Genomic DNA, 27,024 nt, shown 5'->3' on the forward strand with positions numbered 1-27,024 from the left:
AGGAATTTTATCCATAACTTAACGTATGAAAACAAAAAGAAAATACTTGTTTTATAGCCCATCTAAATATTTTGGATATTTAACCATAAACACAGTGACAGATAGTCTGTTATATGTTTAACAGGCTGCTCTGTCATGTAGAATAACAAACACAGATCATGGAGAATGGATACAAGCTGAGTCTAGATTTGTCTCATATTTTATACATTTTATTTAAGATTTGATCTGATGGGAACTGACAGAAGGTGAAAATGTTGAAGTCTGACCTTGAAGTTGAAGTCTGTTGGAAACTAATTTATCTTATCTGCAGCTTTTAGTAACTGTCATGTTTCACCTCCACAGTTCATCTCAGCTTCATATTTCCTCTTTCTCAGTTGAAAACTGGCGCCATCTAGTGTCAGAAACACACTACTGTATCTTTGCTCAGTGTAATAAGTATGCTGCATATTTCCTCTGTCTCAGGTGTAATGTGTGAACTTTGAGCTCATGTGTGTGTGACTCTTCACCTCTGTCTCCTCTCACAGGGAGAAGATGATCTGCAGCATCCTGCTGCTCCTCAGCCTGACCTCCTGTGTCTCTGGTTAGTTTACTCCTTCACTTTATTATCCACAAAGAAGAAGAAAGTCTGTCTGCTCCTCACTTTCCCTCTCTGTCTCCTCAGCAGGAACATTTGTAGTGAATGTGACTCAGAGCTCCTATCAGGCAGAGGAGAACCAGAACATCACACTGGAGTGGACCTTCACCACCAAACCTGAAGCTTCAACCAAACGCCTTTTTATCGGCTGCCGGCTGTTCATTAAACTCAGAACTTTAGTCCTGATTCTTCTAGATAAAGGTGTTGAGGTCTCACAGTCTCAGGATCAACAGTTTGCAGGACGAGTCCAGTTTGACCAAGACGTCCTCAGAGAAGGACGACTCAGACTTCATGTGTCCAGACTCAGGATCAATGACTCTGGACTTTATGTGTGTGAAGACCTCTATTGGAGAAATATTTCCAAATGGCAGATCAACGTCACTGGTAAGTTGATTCAGTAAAACTTTCTGGAAAAAAAATCTGACAAGAAAATCATTGAGGACTTTAATAATCCTGACACTTTTCCAGTCAAATGTTTTTCTTGACATGAATGAGTCAGATGTGTTTGTTGTCTTTGCAGCAGCGAGGGATCGGCCCCAACCTGAGACACCAAACACACCAAGTCAGGGAACAGATCCTCCTCCAACAGGAAGTGGAGCACAACCAGAGAGTGGAGGAAGGATGCTCCTCTACTGTGGACTGACAGCAGCAGCTCTGTTCACTCTTTGTTTCTGTTACTTTCTGTGTATAAAACAAGCTTTCTGCTTCAGAGGTGGATTTGATAAAAGTTACAGTCCACCAGGTGAAGTAGAGTTAACTGTTCCACCAACTACTTGAACAAATTAAATGTTCTACCACGGACAGAATAGTTGTCTGGCAGGTCATCAAACTGTAAGTCAGAACACATCAGCAGATATCAATAACAACAACTTTGATGCTTCCAGACCAGACGAGAGAAATCATGACAAAATCACCCAAAGAATCATAGAAATAAACTGAACATTATTGTCTAGTTTTACCTTCCATTCAAAAAAATAACCAAGACGAAGCTTAAAATTGTGACGTTTACTCAAAATCACTTTATTCTTGATTCAGAATCAGTTTTCAAGTACAAAAATATTAAGATTACATTTCATTCAACCTGAACTGTTGACATTTCTAAACTTCATGTGTTCTGTCATGGAACTGTAGTGACTCACAGGAAGTGATGCTTTTGTTTATAATCTGTATAAATGATCAAACCTGCTGTTTCTCTTCTTCATGTGTTAGTTTTCACAGTGAAGCTGCTTTACTGTCTGACAGCATGAAAACTGTCAAACTTCTGATCTTCTGTCCACAGTTTATATATTCAGCTTTCATTCAAACATTTTATTTCTCTAATGTGCACTTTATAGTGAAATGTTTCTTTCCTGTTTGATTTCTGTTTGTTAGATCTGGCTTTGATCTATTCTCATTATTTCTTGTCTGTTATATACTGTCAGTATTTCACTGTGTGCTGATAGAAAAGCTCTGAGTCGTTCCCACTGTTATTACTGATGAGGAGCAGCAGAGGAGCTCTTTACTGAAGGGACATCTCTCACTGATCATCTGTTCATGTGACTAAAACTCATGTTTCTTCTATTCTACATATTGATAAATGAAGACATTTAACTTGTGAAAAGTTGCTTTTAGGATTTCTATGTTTTTCTAATGAATTCTGCATTTTTTGAGCTGCTGAAGGATTTTATTAAAATAATTTGCTGCTCTAACTGACTGTTGAACCAAATGATTTGTTATATTGTTCCACAAATAAAAATGCATTCAATATACTGTTTTTTATTTCATAAGTTATTCATCTTATAAATAAAACATTCAGAGGTCAAATATATGAAAATAGATCATTTTAATCGTCATGGATACACAAACAGCTGAAGATGTTAAAATATTAACAACAACAGTCCTGTGTAAAACACAATCCCGGTTCGATCCCTGACCATGGCAGCCTACATGTCCAAGTGTCCTTGAATAAGATACTGAACCCCAAATGTCTCCCGATGCTGCGTTCATCAGTGTGTGAATGAATTCCTGCTGGTGGCAGGTGGCACCGTTCAGGGCAGCCTCTGCCACCAGTATGAATGTGTGTGTGAACGGGTGAATGAGTCAGTCTGTAGTGAGTTGTTTGAGTGGTCGCAAAGCGACTAGAAAAGCGCTATATAAGTGCAGGTCCATTTACCATTGAGCATGCTCCTCCAGTCCAACCGGATCAGACGAGCCTCCGCCCGCCGCGACCTGTAAATATCTCACATTGTATCAGCACAGTGTGTCCAAACTTAGTTACTGTTTGTTTTTTTCATTTCATTCTCACTTGTCAATGGGAACTTGTGCCACTGTCTCCATAACAGCAGTTGTGGTGATTTTAATCGTGGCTCCTGCAGCTTTTTTACTTGGCATGTATGTGAAGTCCCGCTGCTCCGAGTCTGGTGACGTCAAATGACAGTTTGTTGTAATCCGTTAAAGGACTGTCTGAATCATTTCTAGAATAATGCCTGTTTTCACAGTTCCTTGCTTCGATAAACAGTCTATTTTTTGGTGAATTGGTAAAAAATAAAAAATAAAAACATGCCCACCTCTGGGGTTCAGATGGTTGAATGACATTGTGTTTCTGTAACTTGTTCTTATTTTAAGTCTTCTGGCTCTTTATAATGTGTCAGTTTTGCATTTCCTATAAATAATCTAATTTAAACTAACATAAGCATCAAAAACTTCTCATACCTTCTTTCATTCTTCTTTCATAAAGAAAAGCTGTCAGATTGATGAAAGTGTTAAAATGTCTCTTCATCTGTTAAAGTTCGTCACATACTAAATCTGTACAGCAGGATTGATAAAATGACAACAATAGAAATATATTCATACATTACCTTGTGTTGTTACAATCCCACAATCAAAATGACAAAGTGTCAAGTGTCTGGTCTTAGAAATGAATCCATCCTCCTCCAAAGATACCGAGGCATTTCTATCGTGTAGCCCCGCCTCCCTGGAGTTCCGCTGACCTACATAACCATATTTGGTCCTTTGGTCCATTTCAGTGCAGAGGGAATCCCTCAACGTCACCAAGGATACCAAACACACAAGACCAGAGGCTCACCTCGCCGACGGACAATAATAACAGATGTTTTTTATACTATCAGAGGCAAGAGAGATTTCTCCCCGTCTGACATCTACTGAGAGGACATTTTAAGAACTTCAGAGTGATAAATATGGAAAGTATCTATTTAGGATCATCAGTGTCAGATTCAAACCAGCGACCCTCCAGTTAGCAGCCTGGTTCCTCACCTCTAGGCCACGGACTACCCTATGTTAGAAACACAAAGGGTCTGCATGAGAATTATTTGAAAACACAAGTTCAGTGTTCTCGGTTCAGCTTTATTTTCACAACATAAGATTTGCAAAATGAAATGCAGTTGTGGCCACCCTCCACCTGAAATAATAACATATTTTAATTTAAAATTGATTAAAACATTTAACTATAGACAGGATGTAAAAACATCTTGTTTCCAGAAAGAGATGCATAATTATACAATTGCCAATTATACACCAGTTAACTAACAATATTATATATTTTCTTCATACTGTTTAATCTCCATGACAAACACATCTACATGGTTTTGTTTCCCCTTTTGTAAAGTGTGTGCTAACAGGGGAAAGACAACGAACATTCAAAGTACTTTATATAAAACAATAAAAGCATTAAGAGGAAATGCAAAACTGACACATTATAAAGAGCCGAGTTCAGCTCATTTTCTTCCACTGATGGTAATATTAAGAAACATTAAAATCCAGATGAAGGAGCTGCTTCATGTGAGCAGCATTTTACTGTTGTCAGCATAGGGCTCATTTTAACTACAGAATATGCTGTTATGTACTAATTTATTGAGGAATTTAATGAATGACTGGGTGAGAAATAAAACTATTAAAACATGCTTTTCTTTAAGTAATTTTAATACAAGATAATACATAGAAAAAATACAACGATTATGATGAGGATACAAGTCAGACAAGAATATCAATCATGTACAAACAGAGTCACATCACACTGTTCAGCTGGATAGGGACAGAGTTCTATCAGCCAAATAGGATCAAGAAGATCTGACCAAGTTACAAGAATTCATTGAGTTGATGGTCCGATGGCACGCAGATGTTATTTGAAGAGAGACGCACTTTGTCCCTCCAAGCTGGAGACGTGTGATGATCCATGTTTGGTTAGTCAGTGCAGATGTGAACATCTGTATTGATCCAGACATATAAACATGTTTTCCAGCAGTAATGCAAACACTGCTGACGTGGAGCACTTAACTCAAAGGAACTGAAGTTACAGAGTTTACTAGATACAGAGTAGATCAAATTAATATATCCCCATCAATATATATGGCAAGATTAAAAATACAAGTCAACAAATTGAAATAAAATAAAAATTATAAATTGTATCGCAGTATAACTAAATAGGTGTTTAATCCTGGATTCATGAAAGAATCTTCAATAATTGTACATTTAAACATTTTTATTTCATGTTAAATCTCCAGGGGTAAAATCATTATTATTCAACTAAGTACAACTACCATTACAGTACTTGAGTAAATGAAATAAGTTACATTCCCGCACTGATTACAGGCTGTGCAGGGTTTAATGATATTTATTATCTTCCTGGAGTCAGATAATTAATAATAATGACCATGTTGATTCTGAGAATGACAGTAACAACAGATCAATGTTTAAAATTATAGTTTGATTTTATCAGAATTCCACAAGAATAAAGGTTTGTTCAAAGTTTGAACTATTTTGGGTCTCTGTTTATTCATCTCCTCTTCCTCCTCACTGGATCAAACCACCTCAGTCAGTCTCAGTTACTGCTGTCAGTCTTTAGTTTCAGAGGGAAGCTCAGAATATAATAACACAGCACATGAAGAGGAGGCATGAAGAAATAGCTAGCTTGGCTCTAAAAAGGCTTAAGAAGACTTTGTGTGAATGCGTTGGTGTTTTTTAAGGATACTCATCTCAGAAAATGTTTTCCCACATCGGTCACACCAGTACGGTTTCTCTCCAGTGTGAACACGTCGGTGAGCATCAAGGTTATTACTTTGTGAAAAAGTTTTCCCACATTTGTCACACCAGTATGGTTTCTCTCCAGTGTGAACACGTTGATGTTGTCTCAGGCTCCCTGACGTAGTGAAAGCGTTCCCACACTGGTCACAGCTGTAGGGCTTCTCTCTAGTGTGAACACGTTGGTGAGCAACAAGGTGACTCAATCGCGAAAAAGTTTTTTCACACTGGTCACAGCTGTACGGTTTCTCTCCAGTGTGAACACGTCGGTGAACATTAAGGCCTCCACTTTGTGAAAAAGTACTTCCACACTGGTCACAGCTGTACGGTTTCTCTCCAGTGTGAACACGTTGATGTTTTCTCAGGCTCCGTGCCGTGGTGAAAGCGTTCCCACACTGGTCACAGCTGTATGGCTTCTCTCCAGTGTGAATGCGTTGATGTTCTCTCAGGCCCTGTGTCGTGGTGAAAGCGTTCCCACACTGGTCACAGCTGTACGGTTTCTCTCCAGTGTGAACCCATTGGTGAACCTTCAGGCGTCCAGCTGTTGTGAAGGATTTCTCACAGAGCTGACAGCGGTGATGTTTGAGTCCCTCTCGTTCTCCCTGTTTCTATAGCAACAGACAAAAAGAAAAAGAGAGAGTTTGAGTGAGATGCTATGGTGAAGCAAGCTATCTAAAACCATCAGTAATATTTAGAGCATGTCTGTACAACATAACCCTCAATGTTCAAGTCAATGTTAATAAGTAATATTTTCCTTTCAGCGTATTTTTTGACAAGCAGTACATTAAATAATTCTGGAGTATTCTGGAGTATCTGTGATTCTTTTGGATTGTTGCAATAAAAATAAATACACATTTATACAAAGAAATTGAAATTACTTAAAATCATTCTATGTGATTCATATTTACTCATGAGCATCACAAATACCAAAAAAAGTAAATAACACATTTACTATAGTTTCCTAGTCTCATCATAATCTGTATGTTTTAATCTGCCTGCTGAATAAAACGTTTCCTGTCCATCAATGCAGATTTGATTCATTTATTCCCATATTGTTTGACATAGTAATATGCTTTTATGAGTTAAAGTAAGCCAATGAGATCAAAGGCACCCACACTATTAGATGTAGTTACTTTATGGGTTTTTATTTTGAAGACCTGGGTCATCCTGTCCTGGCTCACTCATGCTGGCTGGTTGCTATGGTGATGAGTGGAGAGGGGAGGGGCACAGACTATCAGCTGATATCTAACAGCTGATAAAGTCATTTCATGGAAATCACACCTCTCAAACTGCTCTTGTTTTCTCAAAAACCTAAGTCCTAACAACAAAATATTAATCTCATCAGAGAGATAAATCTCCCCTGAACACGTTGATGTACGTTTAATGTCTGTAGCAAAAAAATTGTGAGTAACATTGCAGGTTAGAAAACTGTGTTTTTCTTCTAGAAATGTCTGTTCCCAGTTCTCATGAGTCTCTATGGGACAGTTGGATGGACATTATGAAGTATATACTATAATATATGTATATACTATTTTTAATAATACTCTACATAATAATAATAATTAAATAATATTCATATATCTTGTTGAACAAAAAGTAAAATTTTTATATTGTATTTATTTTTTTAATCCCTTTAATAATATTACAATACTAATTAAAAAATGTACACAATATCCTATATTTAGAAATCTGAATTAAATAATCATATTATATTTGAATAATATTTTATTCAAAACAAATGTTAAACTATAACTAAAAACTATCCATATCATATTTTAATCAGTTTTTCAAATATTTAAAATAATTGAAAAACTGATCTTGTAAATATTAATACTAATAATAAAACACTAATACTACAGGGTCTAAAGAGGAGATTATATCTAAAGTAAAGAGAACAGAATTGAAAAAAAAAACAAATACAAACTCAAGTTCATTAGAGTGATCTGACCTTTCTTGGAGGACTCATTCTTCTTCTTCTTCTTCTTCTTTCAGACGTACGTCCTGGAGTCAGAAGTGTCTTGTGACACAGATGAGCTGTGAAGTCAACAAACAGAGACACACGATGAGGATATAAATAAATATATAAACATATATATCCTGAATAAACATGAACATCCTGAGCCATTGTTTGATCCCAGTGATTGCTCTTGTGTAGGGACTTCTGGACCAGCTCTCCACTAAGGGGACAGATCCCTTATCCTATGGATATTATCTCAGTAGGTATTTTGGGAACTTAGAACTCAAGCTGGTGTGGAGGAGACTCGCCTCGCTTCTGACTGCCTCGGTCTGGACACCTATCCTGCTTACTCCAGAATGGCACCTGTCAAATAACCCTGGAATGGATACCACGCTAGCCGCGTCCCTTTAATGGCAGCTCTCCTCTTACTGATCTATGCACTTGGTGAATCGCTAGGTTAACTTTAGTGGCTAGGAATATAAGACCCAAGGATAAGTTTAATTTCTTTGGCTAGCGTAACCAATAAGAACCTTGTTATTACACACCACCTCTTAATACCAGAAGATTCAAAGATCTAAGGTCCACTACTCCACTTTAAATGCAATTGAAAATGTATTGATAAAATAGCAAGGTGCAAGCATACAGCATGAATTGATCCAAAATTGATTACACTCAAAAATCCCAATAATAAAATGATTATCGTCTGTTTAATGTTGTACCCTAATACCCTAACTGCCTGTGCTGAATGAAGCTGTAGCTGGGAATTAATCCTGCAGATTTGGAGAAGGAGACGGGAGCGTTGCCTGGCCAAGCTACTCTATCAAACCGTCTGGCTTCAGGCCTCAGCCAAGGCTCTCCACTTTGTCCAAAGTCAGAGTGATCCTTGACCGGTCCGTTGGTCCTGGCGACAGTAAGAACTTAAGAAAGTAAAATCCTTTAATCCTTCATCGACTGGTGTTGGAATGGTTATTCTTCTTATCACTCGTCTCTCATCTTCACCCGTCAATTTGGAAATCTTCTTTCTTGATGTAAGCGTCCTTAATCTGTCTTGTAGGAGCCAATATTATATTAAAGAAAGTTGAGATTTTTACTGTAGATTACACCTGTTTTATATTGATTTTGGTTGTGTTATGACATTATTGCCTTTTATTGTATAGTTGTCAAATATACCACAGCACCTGAAGTAGGCGCTGCTCATGCGCATTATTATTCTGAAGGACTTGCTAAAAGGTAAAAACGTGGATTAGCAGAGCGCTAAGAGGTACAGGGAAAAAAGTTTTTTTGACCGTCACTTTCAGATGTTACCGTTCTTTTGAGATGTTACAGTTACTTCCTGATGTTTGTGGACCGTTGTGAAAACCAAGAGAAGCTTGGAATGATGTGTGTATTAATGGAAATACCTGGATTCAGCAATGAGAAATAAAACAACAAAACTACGACCTGACTCTCCGGTGGTTTGTGAGTTATTAAGGAACACAAAACAGTAACATACGAGTCGAGCCAGCTGTACCAGCCTACTGCTAATACATTGAGTGGCTTTAGAATTAAGATCTATGTTTGCCACTACAGTCTTCTTCTTGCTTGTGGAATCAGAGTCCTATCTCCCGATGTGGTCGTTCAGGCGTCGTCTCAGATCCTGAGAGTTGGTTGAAGAGTCTTGAAGCTCCCCGTGAAGAATAACCCCTATTCCTCTTGTGTTGCAGCTTCTATACTCTGCCGCTCCTTCTTTCAGAGCATCACCTCATTGCCACTCCTCACCAGTCCTTTCATTGGTTAAATCTTCTTTCCGATAATTTAAGTTTGCAATGGCCTGATCTCTTGGACTTTCCCTCTCACTTCTCCTTCACGTGTCTCTGTCAGCTTAACACGTTCAACACGTACAACATGTCTCAGCTTGTCCTTGTTTCTTTTGAGTTCCCCTTTTCTACTTGCTTCACCCTGTCTCACTTCCTTCTTTTTAACACAGTCATCAACATTTCTAACGGTCAATCCGGTTGTTTAACTGATTATTATTGCATTCATTTCAACAGTTGTTTCATCAAGTCACATCAACATTTTAACATCATTTTACATACAACCACTATCAACTTTTCATTACCATCTTTTTCAACCTTTTTAACCCATAAACCACAAACCGCGCCCGTTTAATGGCAGCTCTCCTCTAAACGATCTGTGCACTTGGTGAATTGCTAGGTTAGTTTTAGTAGCTGAGAATAAAAGCTCCAAGGACAAGTTTAATTTAATTGGCTAGAGTTAACCTGTTAGAACCTTGTTTAAACACACAACTTTACAATAACAAAAGATTTAAAAATATAATGTCCACTACTTCACTTTAAATGCAATTGAGGATTTATTGATAATATAGCAAGGTGCAAGCATACAGCATATAATAATTCAATAGTTGATTACAGATCAAATTCAAAAGTTTATAATAATAAAATGATTAATGTTTGATTTGTCTTACCCTAAACCTGACTTTCCTATGATAATTGAAGCTGTAGCTGGGAATTGTGATCCATCCAATTTGGAGATTAAAAACGGGAAAAGTTGCCTGGCCAAGCAACTTAAAACGCACTGCCCGAAAAACGGTCTTCAGCCGAGGCGATCCACTTTAACTCAACAGTTAAATAATTTAATCACATCAACATATTAATATATCATTACACATAAAAATCATTACTCACTTCATTTAGTGCAATCATTTCCACATCCATTATGTCAGATCAACAGCAATCAATACAATGTCATGCATATAACAGATCATCATCTTTTATAATAAAAATCACCTCAGAGTCACAGTGCCCTTGTGTATTACATCATGTTAGGGAAGTACCGATTTCTCCAGCTGCTATTATGCTGGTAAGTCCCTTGGTTTTCCAGTCTCATACCATTTTGTTGGTGTATGGCTATTAGGGATCTCAAATAACCTTCAGATTACTTGACAATATGTTTATATGTTTATTTATATCCTCATCGGCGGACAGCACCACTGCAGAAATGTCGTATCTGACCTTTATGTATCAAGCGTAATCTCATTGCAGCTCACATTAAAAGCATTTCAGTAAGCACTGAACTCTACAACACACAGCGTGATCTAACGTCCAGAAGAAGAACTTCCCGTGTCAACAAGAAGGAGAAAGGTTAACAGCTGCAGGAGAAGAACAACATAAAGAATACAGAGCAGAAAATAAAGTGTGAACTCACCAGATGTTTGCTCAGAAACAGGATCCAGCAGCGGTTTACTCTCCTCTTCTGCTCCTTTTCTTCTCTCTCTTTGTCTCTGTGTCTGTTCTCTGCACCATCACAAGAAAGGTGTCGACCCACTTTAGGCCACGCCCACTTCTGTGACTGTGCTGTGATTGGCCAGAACTTCACTGTTGGCTTTATGTCACTTTTTTCTCTCTTGTTATGTTTCTGCAGCCTTCAGTCCCCCTGCTGTGGCTGTCTTTAATCTACACTCATTTAGTTCACATATGGTTTAAAACACTTTTAAAAAATTAAATTACATGAATGCTTCTGTTCCTGTTAACCCTCAAAACCCCAACAAGCAGTTTCAGGGTCTTTTCGTGCTCTTTTTACATTTTCCTCACTGTGTCCTTGTATTTCACTGCAATATATAAAATATATGTAAATATATAAGTTCTGCAGCTCTATGGAAAAAGCACCTAATTATTAATATAAAAATGTTCAATAATCATACATTTTAAAAACATGTTCATGTTAAATGTCACCTTGAAAAATAACAAAAGCTGTCAGTTATATGTAGTGGATTATAAGTATAAAGTGTCATAAAATGGAAATGTTCAGTGTGGTCTAAAATGTTATATATCTTATCTTACTGGTGGCAGATAATTAATTATAATGATCATGTTTGAATTGAGAATGACAATAACAACAACAGATCAACAAACACGGATTAATGGATTAACAGTTTGAAACGACGAGTCAAAGCTTTTCTTTATGTACAAACATTTATTGAGAATATAAAAAACAAGATTATTAAAGCAACAGCTCTGACAGGATGCAGGTTCAACAGCAACAATCACCTTGACTGGAAAAAAACAATTAAATCAAATCATGTTCACAATGAGATTTTGATTTTGTCAGAATTTCTAAAGAATAAAGGTTTGTTCAGTCTAAGTTTGAACTCTGGAGTGTTTTTGTGTCTCTGTTTATTCATCTCCTCTTCATCCTCACTGGATCAAACCACCGCAGTCAGACTAATTTACTGCTGTCAATCTTTAGTTTCAGAGAGAAGTTCAGAATATAACAACACAGTACATGGAGAGGAGGCATGAAGAAACAGCTGGCGTGGCTCTAAAAACACTTAAGAAGACTTTGTGTGAGTGCGCTGATGTATTTTAAGGGAACCAATCCAGGAAAACTTTTTCCCACATATTTCACACCAGTACGGTTTCTCCCCATTATGAACACGTCAGTGAGAATCAAGGGAATTACTTCGTGAAAATGTTTTCCCACATTGTTCACACCAGTACGGTTTCTCTCCAGTGTGAACACGTCTGTGGCATTTTAGATTATCTGTGGAGACAAAGGTTTTCTGACATTGGTCACAGCTGTACGGTTTCTCTCCAGTATGAGCATATTGATGTTTTTTCAGGTTACATGCCGTGGAAAAAGCTTTCCAACACTGGTCACAGAGGTACAGCTTCTCTCCAGTGTGAATGAGTTCATGCCTTCTCAGGTGACGTGCCTGAGTGAAAGAATTCCCACACTGATCACAGCTGTACGGCTTCTCTCCAGTGTGAATTCGTTTATGCTGTCTCAGGTTCGGTGAGTTGTTGAAAGCTCTCCCACACTTATCACAACTGTACAGTTTTTCTCCAGAATGAATGAGTTGATGTTGTTTCAGGTTACCTGCCCGATTGAAAGCTTTCCCACACTGGTCACAGCTGTATGGCTTCTCTCCAGTGTGAATGCGGTGATGCCGTTTTAGGTCCCGTGCAGTGGTGAAAGTGTTCCCACACTGGTCACAGCTGTATGGCTTCTCTCCAGTGTGAATGCGTTGATGCTGTTTCAGGTGCTGTGCAGTGGTGAAATAATTCCCACACTGGTCACAGCTGTACGGCTTCTCTCCAGAGTGAATTAGTTTATGTTGTCTAAGGCTCTGTGTCCAGGTAAAAGCTTTCCCACATTGGTCACAGCTGTACGGCTTCTCTCCAGTGTGAACCCGTAGATGTATCTTTAAACTTCCAGCTGTTGTGAAGGATTTGTCACAGAGCTGACAGTGGTGATGTTTGAGTCCCTCTCTTTCTTCCTGTTTCTATAGCAACAAACAGAAAGAGAGAGAGGGTCAGTGAGATGCCATGGTGGAGCAAGTTATCTAAAACCATCAATAACATTTAGAGCACGTCTGTGTAACATAACCCTCAATGTTCCAGTGTGAACTGTTGGTTATAACCTGCTGCGGTGCCCCTTGTCAGTGTGGTCTGCAGCAACCCAACAAAAGAACTGGGTTATCTTTGGCCTAAAAGGGGGATGTTCAACAAGTCACGGTGCCCATCATGCCGTCCCCCTCGCTGCACTGAGACACTCTGACCAGGACATGGTCCTCCTGATTCCTGCACACAGGAAGACACTAAAGCTCTGGAAGCCTGTTGTGAGGACAACAAAGAAGTGGACCAGCATGGCCGTGGAGGGTCTTCAGCCATGTTGGACTGTACTGACTGGGACGTTGTCAGGTCTGCTAGCAACAGTCTGGATCAGTTCACAGAGGCTGTGACATCACACATCTGCTTCTGTGAGGACAGCTGAGAACCATCAAGCGCCAGGGAGAGTTAAAACAACGACAGACCCTGGATCACAGCCAGGCCCAGACAGTTATGGTTGGAAAAGGAGGAAGCATTCAGGAGTGGGGACAGGGACAGGTTTAAAGAGTCAGAGTACACGTTTAGCAAGGCTAAGAAGCTAAAGGCCAGCACTCTGAGAAGCTCCAACACCAGCTCTCAGCCAACGACTCTGCTTCTGTCTGCAGAGAACAGAAAGATCATGACCTACAAACCTACAGACTCCACTCCATGAATAATGTTCACCTGGCCAACAGACTGAACGAGTTCTACTGTTGATTTAAAAGACACTGGGACAGAGCTGACTAGGGTTGTCAAAAGTATCAATACTCAAAAAAGTATTGATACTAAAACGTTGTATCCGGACACGATACTCATTTTCAAATCTATCGATACCTAGCCAAGGAATGAACACTTAAGTTAAGTTATTGTTATTTTTTTATCAAGCTTGTGTAATACTCTGATAAATATTTCATTATTTTCATGGTGAAGTTAAAATTTCCATAAATAACTGTTTCATATAAATAAGGTATTAAAATGTATAAATACTTTTTGTTTAAAATTAATAACTTTAAAAATATCATATAACGGGGTGTGAATGTTTTAAAAAGAAGTTAAAAGTAATTCTTAACGTTACATTATGTACGTGAGTTCATGCGTAAGTTCATGACCTGAATGTTACACTTCCGGGGGAGGACCCGAGCGGAAAAAGAGGAAGGAGCAAGGTGTTAATGGCGAACCGCAGATACTCAGGGACTGTGTGCGTTGTCAATGTGGATTTTATCCGTGAGTGACAGAGACTTTGAACTGTAGTTGAGCGACGTGCTCAGAGGTTGTGAGTCGGACTCTCCACCGCCGCTTGTGTTTTGGTGAACGAGTCCAGGTCCGTTAGCTAGCAGGAGCATAGGCTAATACCACCGTCCTCGCTGAGGGGAACCGCCGCCTGCACGGACGGGCGGAGCGTTGTTGAGTCGTCTCGGGAGAGAGTCGCCGACAGAGGTCGCTTCGCTGTTGCCGAGGGGGACGGAGGTCGCTTCGCCGTTGCCGAGGGAAAACGGAGGGCTGCCGCTGCGAGCGGAGACGGTCGTTACCGCAACGAGCGAGTGATTCATCAGCTACGGCTACAGCTACACTAACACACGGGAGTACAGGTATCAAAGGTTTCCTTCATGAGCTCCCACTAAAGCGCGCCAACGAAAGTCGAAAAAGAGTGCACTCAAAATAAAATAAGACAGTTTAACATAAGACAAACACTTTATACCCCGGGGTTCTATTTTCTTATTTTCTATATCTCTTTTTCAACGAAAAATGTTTGGATGTGTGTTCTCCTAAACTTTAATACATTTCCTGAAACTGTGATCATTGTGTGGGTTTATTGATTTGTGTTTATTATTTAAGTATTAAGGTATATACAGGTAAGAATTCCCTACAGTCTCCATCATTTACAAGTGAGAATTATACAGGACCCTAGACTGAAATTTATTATTCGAGATGTGCCTTTTGCCATAAATCATTTGCATAAGAGTTAAAGCTTCATCTTTATAACATAAAGTGGGTTTTACTACACGAGCCGGTGGTAAAAGGGGTTACACTTGCCTAATATTGTGCACAGCATACAACCTCAAAATATTGTTCTAATTGTTATTGTTTATTGTATTTATTTATTTTTTGCACTACCTCAGACCTGAAGCTTGTTATCATAGTTGCAGTTTCTTTTCCACAACTGTTTTTTATTATAAATATTTAACCTGTGGTTCTGTTCATTTTTACATGTTGCATTTTTCTTGTTGATAAAAATATTTCTGTTAAATTTTGGGGTCTTTTGTTTTATCCTTGTGGTATCGAAAAATGGTATCGAGTATCAAATATTTTCCTGAATATCGGTATCGAGTTGAAAATTTTAGTATGGTGACAACCCTAGAGCTGACACACTCCACCAGCTCCAGCCCAGGAGCTCCACCTGCACCACCTCAGCAGGGGCCAAGGCCTCTCCACTTCTGCCCACCTCAGCGTCCCCCCAGACTGCAGTACCTCCACCATTATCCCCGTCCCCCCAAAAAACAAGGACCACAGAACTAAATGACTACAGCCCCGTCGCCCTGACCTCTGTGGTTATGAAGTCCTTCAGCTCCTTGTTCTGTCACACCTCTAATCCACCACAGACCCACTCCTGGACCCCCTGCAGTTCACCTACAGAGCCAGCAGGTCTTTTTTATATGTACATCTGCAGAAATGATTCAAATACTCAAATACATGATCTGAAGATGATCATCTGATATATTAATTCTCTTCAACTGATGTATTAATTCTCTTCTCTTCTCAGACAAGAAGTCAGAGCTGCAGAGTAAACAGAGGGAGGAGGAGAGGGATCCCCAGGTCAGGTCACTGCTCAAGAATATCAGGGAGCTGATTTATAGAAGTGAAAGGAAGATTTGGTCATCTCCAGCATTAGTTTGTGTTATTTTTCAAAGTGAAATTGGTCATCATAGTTGTAATTTTAGCAGACTTTTTAAATACATACAATTCAGCCAATTAATCTAAATTAATGATTTTACTGGAACTGAGAAATATATACCTATGTAAAGATATATACCTCAAACCTGACATATAAATATGGCTGAATATAATAACCCGTTTGTGTTAACTGTCAAAGGAACATTAATATTCCTATATTCATTTTTTAAGTAAAAATTACAATACTGGCCCTGTATTTACTTGGTATCAGATTGATACCACATTTTGCAGTGTCTCCCACCACTATAGTGAACTTCATTACCCAGCATGCTTCGCGGCCGAGCGGCGGGAAAGCAGCAGCGGAGAAAAGCAGAGAGCGCGCGGCCAGGACGTGTGTTGTAATGTGTGTTTTGATGAATAAAAGAAGAGCTTTTATAATTATTAACACGCCTGTTTGTTTACTAACTAAAGTAAAGAAACGAACGGAAACGAAAGTTCTGTCTTCACCGACTTACATTCACACAAACATGTCGCCATGTTTGTGTGCAGGAACAGAGAAGAGTTTTAGTATGTGAACAGGATGAACTCTGACCTGAACATGTGAGACCTCCTGGTCCTGGTTCTCCTCCTCCATCCTGCTCCTGCTCCTGCTCCTGCTCCTGCTCTCCGCTGGGACTGCTGCTGAACTCACTCTGGATCCCGGACTGGACGGAGCGTCTCGTTAAGCCCCGCCCACATCCTGTCACATCTTATTATTATTTATTTATTTATTTATTTATTTCAGTCTATGATTTATTTATTTTTTTATTTGCAAACAGCTTTCAGGATCATTAGCGCCACCTTCTGACAGGACTGTGGATCGGAGTGAACTCATGATTTTACTATAATCATGGAAACAATTATTAGACCATTATTATTAGACCTTTGTTATCTTCAGTTTCTTGTTCATTTTAATGTCTGGTACAACTAAAGGTACATTTTTTTGGACAAATATAATGATTACAACAAAAATAGCTGATAAGAGTTTAATTTAAGAGCTGATATCTAGATATTTTCCATTGCTTTCTTGATGATACTTTTGGCTATTTTTGTTGTCATCATTATATTTGTTCAAACAAATGCACATTTAGTTGTGCCAGGCATTAAAATGAACAAGAAACTGGAGGGTGGTCTAATATTTTTTTCCATAACTGTAGTTAAATAGAATAAAAATAAACAATAAATAACGTTCCTATATTCTATATCATGTTCCAGAAAGCAGGTTTTCTGAAAACCTCGAGTATGTTAACCCTGAAATGAGGGAAACTCAGCTCCGGCTGAAAAACATCTACTGCACATTGAAATAGCCACTGAATTATTTTTTACTAAAATCAGTCAAATATGATTAAAATGAATTACAGTCCTGCCTGTTTGAACAATGTTCTTATTTTTAATTTCCAGCTGCTTCCACGTCAGGATCACAACTAAAGGAAATAAAGTTCAGGTTTAATACCATTTCACCAGTTTCTACCTGTAATATTAAACATGTGATGAGCAGAAACATTCCTTTGTTCTGATTGGCCGTCCAGGGTGTAGTCCCGCCCCTCGTCTATCAATGTCAGCTGCGATTGGTCCAGCCAATGAGTGAGTGACTGTTTGTCCAAATCCTCTTTGTTGTTAATATTTTAACATCTTCAGCTGTTTGTGTATCCATGACAATAATAAAAATGATATATTTTCATATATTTGACCTCTGAATGTTTTATTTATAAGCTGAATAACAATTCAATATATAGTATATTTAATGAATTTTTATTTGTGGGAACAATTGAACAAATCATTCAGTTCAACAATCAGTTTGTGCAAACAAGAGAAAAAATATTTTAATAAAATTCAACAGCCACTCAAACATGATGCAGAAGATAAAAGTTACACTCATGAATATCTTATTTTAAAGAAGCATTGCAATACGAGCAGATCGGATCAATATTCAGATCAGACATGAAACAAACATTTAAAGTAAATGTAGCAGATGAAATGAGAGCAGAAGATCTTTGTGATCATCAGCTCCATTTAAAGGTCTGATGGTGTAAATGATGAGAGCTGTAACCTGCAGACAGGTGAGACTTTCTAAAGCAGAGCAGCTCCCTTCAGTAAAGAGCTCCCTCTGCTGCTCCTCACCACTAATAACAACTTGTTGATACTCTGAGATTTTTCTTTTGAACACAATGAAAGAAAGAAATAACAGACAAGAAATAGCAGCACGAATAAAAACAAATTAAAAAAGGAGTATTTCAGTTTAAATTGCACAATACAGAAATAAAAAAGTTATCTTATGTGAATATATATATATATATATATATATATATATATATATATATTTCATTTTCTAAAACTTTAAGAAAACCCTAGAGGTTGTCTCTCGTTGTTTCTTTGGTTATGACTTTATTACCTGGCAGTAATAAAACCATATAAGTACGCTGCAACATATAAAATCACTACACCAGCTCCGAAACCTCCCACTCCACCACAGAGAACCAGTAGAACTGCTGCTAGTAACACTGTCAGTCCACTGAAGAGAAAATAATCTCCCCGAGCCTCTGGTTGTGGTCTCACTGTCGCTCTCTGAGGTTTGGGCTCATCAGCAGCTGCTGGAAAGGACAGAAAATAAACTCAGCGGGTTGGAGGAGAGGAAACCTTTTTTTAATTGAAAAGAATAAATATATTCGTATTCTAAGTCAGTGATTGAAAGCCAGTCTGTCTCATCTAATTCAGCCTCATAGTGCTGCAGTGTTTTTACTGAGTAAAAGAAACAAACATCTGCAACTTTCATTTATCAAATACTTTTACTGAATCAACTTACCAGTGATGTTGGGATGCCATTCGAAATTTGTTCTCCCATTGAGGTCTTCACACAAATAATCTCCAGAGTCATTGATCCTGAGTCTGGACACATGAAGTCTGAGTCGTCCTTCTCTGAGGACGTCGTCGTCCAACTGGACTCGTCCTGTAAACTGTTGATCCTGAGACTCTGAGACCTCAACACCTTCATGTAGATGAAACAGGAATACAGGTCTGAGTTCAGCTAACAGCTGACAGAAGATAAAAAGGAAGTCTAGTGAAGCTTCAGGTTTGGTGGTGAAGGTCCACTCCAGTGTGATGTTCTGGTTCTCCTCTGCCTGATAGGAGCTCTGAGTCACATTCACTACAAATGTTCCTGCTGAGGAGACAGAGAGGGAAAGTGAGGAGCAGACAGACTTTCTTCTTCTAAAATGGACCCCAGATATCATTTTGAGAAGTCAATGAGAAATGCTGCTGCATTTTTCTTCACGTTTGTCCAAATCCACAAATGAACCAAAGTCCACATGTGGCAAGGTCCCAACAGTGAGAGGAATTGCATGCCGCACAAATACTGAAAAACTTGAAGGAACTACAATCAACATCACTACAACTACAGACCGAAAAACTAGCAAGCAATAAACAGGTATGTGTGCAAAGGGCCTGTTGAGGATTGTGACCTCTGATGCTGATTTTAGTCTAACTGACCACTGCAGGGCTTCAGTCAGAAAGCACACGAACTGAAGGACTGTGCAGCGACGTATTCTGGTACAATGCAGTTTATCATCAGCGCCTGCCGTACCACTGCAAACAACATGTCAATCGGCAAACGTGAGACAGGAAGGAACTGCGTGCACTGCTTTCAAAATAAAACGTCAGAACTTCAGAATAAAAGCACAAATACAAAAACCTATTTCTAACTTGGAGAATTCTTAACAGCCACCCCCACATTTTTCCATGTTTTGCCTCGCAAATGTGTAAGACATGGAATTCATCAAGTGTCTTTGGAATGATCCTGAAGTTCAACAAGCCGAGCAACTGGTCTAGTGTAGACTTTGTCTTTGACTTTGACCTCTGCTGCTCTGACACATCCATCCGAGTGTGTAAAGGGCCACTTAGCCACAACATGGATAATAAAGTGAAGAAGTAAACTAACCAGAGACACAGGAGGTCAGGCTGAGGAGCAGCAGGATGCTGCAGATCATCTTCTCCCTGTGAGAGGAGACAGAGGTGAAGAGTCACACACACATGAGCTCAAAGTTCACACATTACACCTGAGACAGAGGAAATATGCAGCATACTTATTACACTGAGCAAAGATACAGTAGTGTGTTTCTGACAGCAGATGGCGCCAGTTTTCAACTTAGAAAGAGGAAATATGAACCTGAGATGAACTGTGGAGATAAAGCAGGTGGACTGTGACTAAAAGCTGCAGACAAGTCAAGTCAAGTCAATTTTATTTATAGAGTCCAAAATCATAAATCACAGATTTGCCTCAAAGGGCTTTACAGACTGTACATGGTAGCAGAAAAAAAACCCTTTTAACAGGGAAAAAGAAGAAGAAACCTCAGGGAGAGAGAGAGGAGGGATCCTCCTCCAGGACAGAAGACGTGCAGTAGATGTTGTTGTACAGGACAAATCAACAGAGTAGAATGGAGTAGATAGAGGTTGAAGGGGGAGACAAGACAAACCAGTTTCCTACAGACTCCACCTCTTCACTTAACTCACCTTCTACAGACATTATGTAGAAAGTCAGATTTTATGTTTATGTTATATTTTATATATACATGTGGTATCAAATATGAGACAAATCTAGACTCAGCTTGAAACCATTCTCAGTGATCTGTGTTTTGTTGTTTTTGGATAAATAAGAGTTAATCTGCTGTTGTGACATCAGAAGATGATGTTAACTGGTTATTTGTAAGAAATTTGTTTTGCATGTTGATTATCTCTAATTTAGTCTATTTCTATTTAAAACAAGAATTCTTACTCAAACATAAATAATGAATAATTTGTTGTTTAAAAAGGTTCATATTTGGTTAAAACTGTTACTAAAAGTGTATTAAAATGTGAAAGGAATAATTCATGAAGGTTAAAATAGTTTGATAAAAGAGTAAGGTGCAATAAATAAGATTAAAACGGTACATGACATGGTTAAATATTTCATTTTATTATGAAGAAATTCATGGGGAGATAAGAAGTACTGACTGAGAAGAACTGTGATCCAGGTAATTTGTTTGGTTAAGGTGTAATTGACAGGTTGAGACAGGAAGTGTGAGCATGTGTGTTTTTGGGGAAAACTTGACAGAGAAAAAAGGAGAGGAGACGACGACGCAAAGAGGCACATAAGTGTTTTGAAGAAGACAACAAATAATTTACTTTAAACATATTTTCAGTTAAAGTGTATTGATGTTTTGTTTGAATGCATTTAATAATTGAAGTAAATCATTGATTTGTTTATTTTTGTGATATTTCCTTTGCATGTTTTAGGAGAAAAACACTCAAATAAAAAACATTTTATTTACAGTCCTATGGTTAAAAGGTGAATTAATCTAGGTGTATCAGTTGATTGTTTATGAAAAAACGAAATCCAAATCACTATTGAAAAATTACTTATAAATCAGGGTTAAAATACAATTAACGCACCCAAAAGCCTGCCCTTAGTAAAAGGGCTATTGAGGGGAGTGCTACACAAGTATTTTACTTTATGTTGTTTCTACATGAAGGTATGGATGAAATCACTGTAAATATCAGACTTGTCAGTTGCATATTATGATTATTCATTTTTATTAAAGCATATCTGAACATAATGTTTACAACATAACGAACCACTGAGAGAAAATAAATTATTCAAGGCTGTATTATTACAAACATCCCCTCACACACAGATGAGCTTTTCTTGGAAGAATCACAACTATTGTTTTGGTAAAGTTTACTTTTATGTAATTTATGTGAATATTTTTTGTAATAAAATAAGCAAAAACTGCACAGCTTAAGGTTGTAGTAGTACTAAGTTGTAGTAGTAGTATTAAAGGTCTGGCCCTAATCCTCTTCTGAGTCTTTCTGCTTCATGGATTCACCATCAGGCATTATAATAATTAATAACAACCTTCATGTCAAATATAATAAAGAACAGAAATGCTGCTGCAGACTGGGCTGAAACTACAATAACATAATACAAGATATGTCTACATTAGTGTAAATAACATGTTAAACCATGTGTCCTAAATCTATTTATAGATCAACAGTGAGTCCACAGAGACACAGAGAATATCAGATAAGTGAAAATAAATCTAGCTTACCTGTAAATCATCCAGTCGACTGTTTAAAACTTCTGTATCGTCTCACAGGTGGATCAAACATTTCAAACAGGATCAACGACTGTGTTTCCTCCCACTGATGCACCCCCCGCCTCGATACAGAATCCTGCAGAAAGATCCAAAATGTCCCCGAGCATTGATCCATGTCCCTGTAACTGCTGCTGAACTGTCTCCTCTGACTCCCTGACAGTGCTGGAAGAAGTATTCAGATTACTTTACTGCAGTAAAAGTCCTGCATTCAAAACTTACTGAAGTAAAAGTACAAAACTAAAAGTACCCATTATGCAGAATGGACCCACTTAGATTGTTTTATATATTCCAAATATATTATTGGATTATTATTATTGATGCACTTATGTAAGCAGCATTTTAATTTTCTTTGAATCATTTTAACTACTTACATTCTATTATGTAATTTGATTGATAACAAATGTCTAATCACTTTAAACCGATCATGTTTTTTGGGGGGTTTTCCACCTGAAAGTAATAAAGCTGTCACCTAAATGTAGCGGAGTAAAAGTATAAAGTTACATAAAATAACAAGTTTCATATCATTTTAATGTTTATTGACTCCTCTGTGGCTCTCTTTGTAAAAAATGCATGACTATATGGTGTGTTTACATTTTTTGAAAAGCATCTGTAATTATTTTAAACCAGAGTTTCCACTGAGAATGAAAGTTTGAATGTGGTTACTGTGGTAGAGTGATGTTCTCCTGCAGTCCTCTCTGCTGTAATAACTTAATTTACACTGTTTATACAATCACTTGGTGGTGTCTTGTGATACACAACACCAGTATGTGGTATATGTCAACACCTGCCAGGACATCACTTAAAGCCACATTTCCTTGAGAAAGGCCGGGTTGAAATATGTTGAGGCTGTTCAAGTTTCTTTTATTTTCTCTTTACAGATCTGTGTGTGTGTGTGTGTGTACATAAATCAACCTCCTCCATATTCAGGTATATTCATAGTACCAACCTAATATAAACTAAACAGAAGAAGTAAATTCATGGCTATAATAATAAACCATAGAAACAAGCTGCTGTGATTTACAGATATTCAGCTCAATCATAAACACATGACATGAATATTTGAACATGTTTTCTCTATCAACGTGCTGAGTCAGATGAGGGTCGTACATCAATCAGCGAGTTTACAGTGAAATCAGTGTTAAATGTCTCCTGTTCAAAATACATAATGACACTTTTAGAGTCAATGTTGATATTCTGATTAGTTTTACACAATACACAATTCTAGTTGGACTCACCCACACACATATATTTGACCTCTGAATGATTATTCATGAGATGCATGATATTTTATTCGTGGTAAAATAAACAACAACAAATCATTTAGTTTAACCATCAGTCAGTGCAGCAAATGATTTTAATAAAATCCTTCAGCAACTCAAAAATGATGCAGAATTGATTAGAAAAAGATTTAAATCAATTTGATTCAGATAGAAAAAAAACATACACGAACATCTTCATTTGTCAGTATCGTGAAATACATAAACAAGATTTTGTCACATGAATCAGATCATAATTCAGACCAGACATGAACAACTATTTAAAGTAAATGTAGCAGATAAAACTAGAAAAATTCCTCTGGGGAAATTTTGAAAGGGCCACAGGGGCTACTGCCGGTGTGTGTACACTATGATGAGATTCTTCAGAGATTTAAAACTATGCCCTTTAACCTCAAAGTGTGTGTGTGTGTGTGTGTGTGTGTGTGTGTTTGTTTTTACTCTTCCTGTAAGTCGCTTTGGATAAAAGCGTCTGCTAAATGTAAATGTAAATGTGTGTGTGTTTGTGTAATTAAAATCACATAAAGTTAGTGTGTGTGTGTGTGTGTGTGTGTGTGTGTGTGTGTGTGTGTGCGTGTGTTTGAAACATGTGTATGCATGTGTGAGGAGTGTGCGTGCTTACGTGCATGTGTGTGTGTGTGTGTGTATCTGTAACTGTAATCACATCAAAGATCAAAGGCAATCAGATCAAAGCAATCAACAGAATTAACTGCAGCTGTTCCGGCATAGGGACAGCAGAGGTGGACAGACTGAAATTTCTGTCCTCGAACAGAAAGCATTTTTGGCAAAACCATAATACCTATCATTGATCCGACTTCACTTTGAGCGTCCTGAGTTCTTCCTGAACGTCTACATATGATTTTTTTAAAGAAAAATGAAAAAATAGCTTTGTTAGAGCGATCTAAAAAAAAAGGTTTTTTTCCCTTTTTCCGAAATCTCCCTGCATTTTTAATATGGGAGCCAATGAGGCTGTTGGTGGGTGATGGTGGTGCATCTCTGCGTCTTACGCCCAAACTATAACTCTGACAGCTTTACCAGAGGATTGTGAGTGAGAAGACAAATTTTCCTACATTTCTATATATATAAATTATTTCTGTAGAGTGGAATTTGCGGCCTGGAGCGCAGTTTTAAAATTTATTTTTTGACAGTTTTACCTCTCCCTCTACACTCTGAGCGATGACATCACACACTCTGACACGAACATTCCGTGCAATACACACCCATTATAATCTCAGAATTTCTCCAAAAATGATCATGGTCATTGAACAGGGATTGATAAAAAACTATAAGACCTATCGAAACGTGGATTAATACACCGATACACAAGACTTGTGTCTACTGTTTAAAGTTTGAATGGAGTCTCTGGGTGAAATTATGCCGGAGAAGTAGACGTTTAAAAATCTCCAATGATTGTTCTTTTTCGCTCATTTTTTGTCGGCCGTCCCATTCATTTCAATGCAAAATTTTGAGCAGTTTTTCACGACTTACGTCGCGAAAAATTCGTATTCTGTAGAGAAAAGTAATAGCACACCGATCCCGATCAAACCGCACGTTTTGATATATAATTTGTCCTGCAACTCTTTAAGTTGTGCTTAAAGAGTTAAGTTGTGCTTCGCCCCGAGCACTGGTCCCTACAGCTATTGCTGTATGGGACCAGTGCTCGGTGCGATTGCCCCGAGGCCCTAACTAGAAAATTTTCTCTGGGGAAATTCTGAAAGGGCCACGGTGGCTACTGCCGGTGTGTGTACACTATGATGAGATTCTTCAGAGATTTCAAACTATGCCCTTTAACCTCAAAATGTGTGTGTGTGTGTGTGTGTGTGTGTGTGTGTATCTGTAACTGTAATCACATCAAAGATCAAAGGCAATCAGATCAAAGCAATCAACAGAATTAACTAACACCTGTTCCGGCACAGTGACAGCAGAGGTGGACAGACTGGAATTTCTGGCCTTGAACAGAAAGCATTTTTGGCAAAACCATAATACCTATCATTGATCCGACTTCACTTTGAGTGTCCTGAGTTCTTCTACATTTGTTTGTTTTTTTAAGAAAAATCTCCCCCTTTTTCAGAAATCTTCCTGCATTTTTAATATGGGAGCCAATGAGGCTGTTGGTGCGTGTTGGTGGCGCATCAGTGCATCCTACGCCCAAACTATAACTCTGACAGCTTTACCAGAGAACTGTGAGTGAGAAGACTAATTTTCCTACGTTTCTATGTATAAATTATTTCTGTAGAGTGGAATTTGCGGCCTGGAGCGCAGTTTTCAAATTTATTTTTTGACAATTTTTTCTCTCCCTCTACACTCTGGCGATGATGTCAAACACTGTGACATGAACATTCCGTGCAATACACACCCATTATAATCTCAGAATTTCTCCAAAAATGATCATGGTCATTGAACAGGGATTGATAAAAACTATATGACCTATCGAAACGTGGATTAATACACCGATACACAAGACTTGTGTCTACTATTGAAAGTTTAAATGGAGTCTCTAGGTGAAATTATGCCAGAGAAGTAAACGTTTATTCTGAGTCTCTGGGACCTCAACACCTTCATGTAGATGAAACAGGAATAAAGGTCTGAGTTCAGCTAACAGCTGACAGAAGATAAAAAAGGCGTTTGGTTGAAGCTTCAGGTTTGGTGGTGAAGGTCCACTCCAGTGTGATGTTCTGGTTCTCCTCCTCCTGATAGGAGTTCTGAGTCACATTCACTACAAATGTTCCTGCTGAGGAGACAGAGAGGGAAAGTGAGGAGCAGACAGACTTTCTTCTTCTTTGTGGATAATAAAGTGAAGGAGTAAACTAACCAGAGACACAGGAGGTCAGGCTGAGGAGCAGCAGGATGCTGCAGATAATCTTCTCCCTGTGAGAGGAGACAGAGGTGAAGAGTCACACACACATGAGCTCAAAGTTCACACATTACACCTGAGACAGAGGAAATATGCAGCATACTTATTACACTGAGCAAAGATACAGTAGTGTGTTTCTGACAGCAGATGGCGCCAGTTTTCATCTGAGAAAGAGGAAATATGAAGCTGAGATGAACAGTGGAGATAAAGCAGGTGGACTGTGACCAAAAGCTGCAGACAAGTCAAGTCAAGTCAATTTTATTGATATAGGCCAAAAACAGATTTACCTCCTTAGACCCTCACATGAGCCAGGGGAAACTCCTCAAAAAAACAGAGGAGGGATCCTCCTCCCAGGATGGACAGACGTGCAATAGATGTTGTTGTACAGGACAGATCACCAGAGTAGAAAAGAGTAGACCGCCCCCCCCCCCATGCCTCCGTGGTTGAAAAAGCATGCTAAACTGCACTCTAGAGTGGTGAAAACGACAGAAAGTGCCTTATTTAAACCTGAAAAAAATTATTTGGTGCCTTCTAAAGTGCCCCTTCATACAATAAATTATGATGATGTGCCCTCTAGTGCAAGAAAATTCGATAACGTGCCTTAATGAGTGCCCTTCTAGAGCCCTTTTTCCTGTTTGGTGCCTCCGTGGTTGAAAAAGCGCCCGAAAGTGCCCTCTAGAGTGGTGAAAATGAGAGAAAGTGCCTTATTGGCTGCCCTTTACACATGTAAAAACATATTGATCGCCCTCTAGGGTGCCCCTTTATACTTATTATTTATATTTGAATCCAAAATGTCTTTTTTGTGTATTTTTTTGGTCTTTTTTGATCATTTTGTGTCATTTTTGATCATCTTGTGTCTTTTTT

General features: G+C 38.4%; 1 protein-coding gene across 1 annotated transcript in view; it reads right to left on the reverse strand.

Moving 5' to 3' along the window:
- LOC131989472 (zinc finger protein 665-like) overlaps positions 1-27,024 on the reverse strand; it is a 146,537-nt gene that overhangs the window by 56,270 nt on the left and 63,243 nt on the right. Inside the window, exons 7-8 of the mRNA XM_059354705.1 lie at positions 12,066-12,846; positions 5,567-6,191 (exon numbers count right to left, since the gene is read on the reverse strand). Coding sequence (XP_059210688.1) covers positions 5,567-6,191; positions 12,066-12,846 — 1,406 coding nt within the window. The remainder of the gene's footprint in view (positions 1-5,566; positions 6,192-12,065; positions 12,847-27,024) is intronic.

Source organism: Centropristis striata, chromosome 17 (assembly GCF_030273125.1).
Source record: "Centropristis striata isolate RG_2023a ecotype Rhode Island chromosome 17, C.striata_1.0, whole genome shotgun sequence".
Classification (NCBI taxonomy): Eukaryota; Metazoa; Chordata; class Actinopteri; order Perciformes; family Serranidae; genus Centropristis; species Centropristis striata.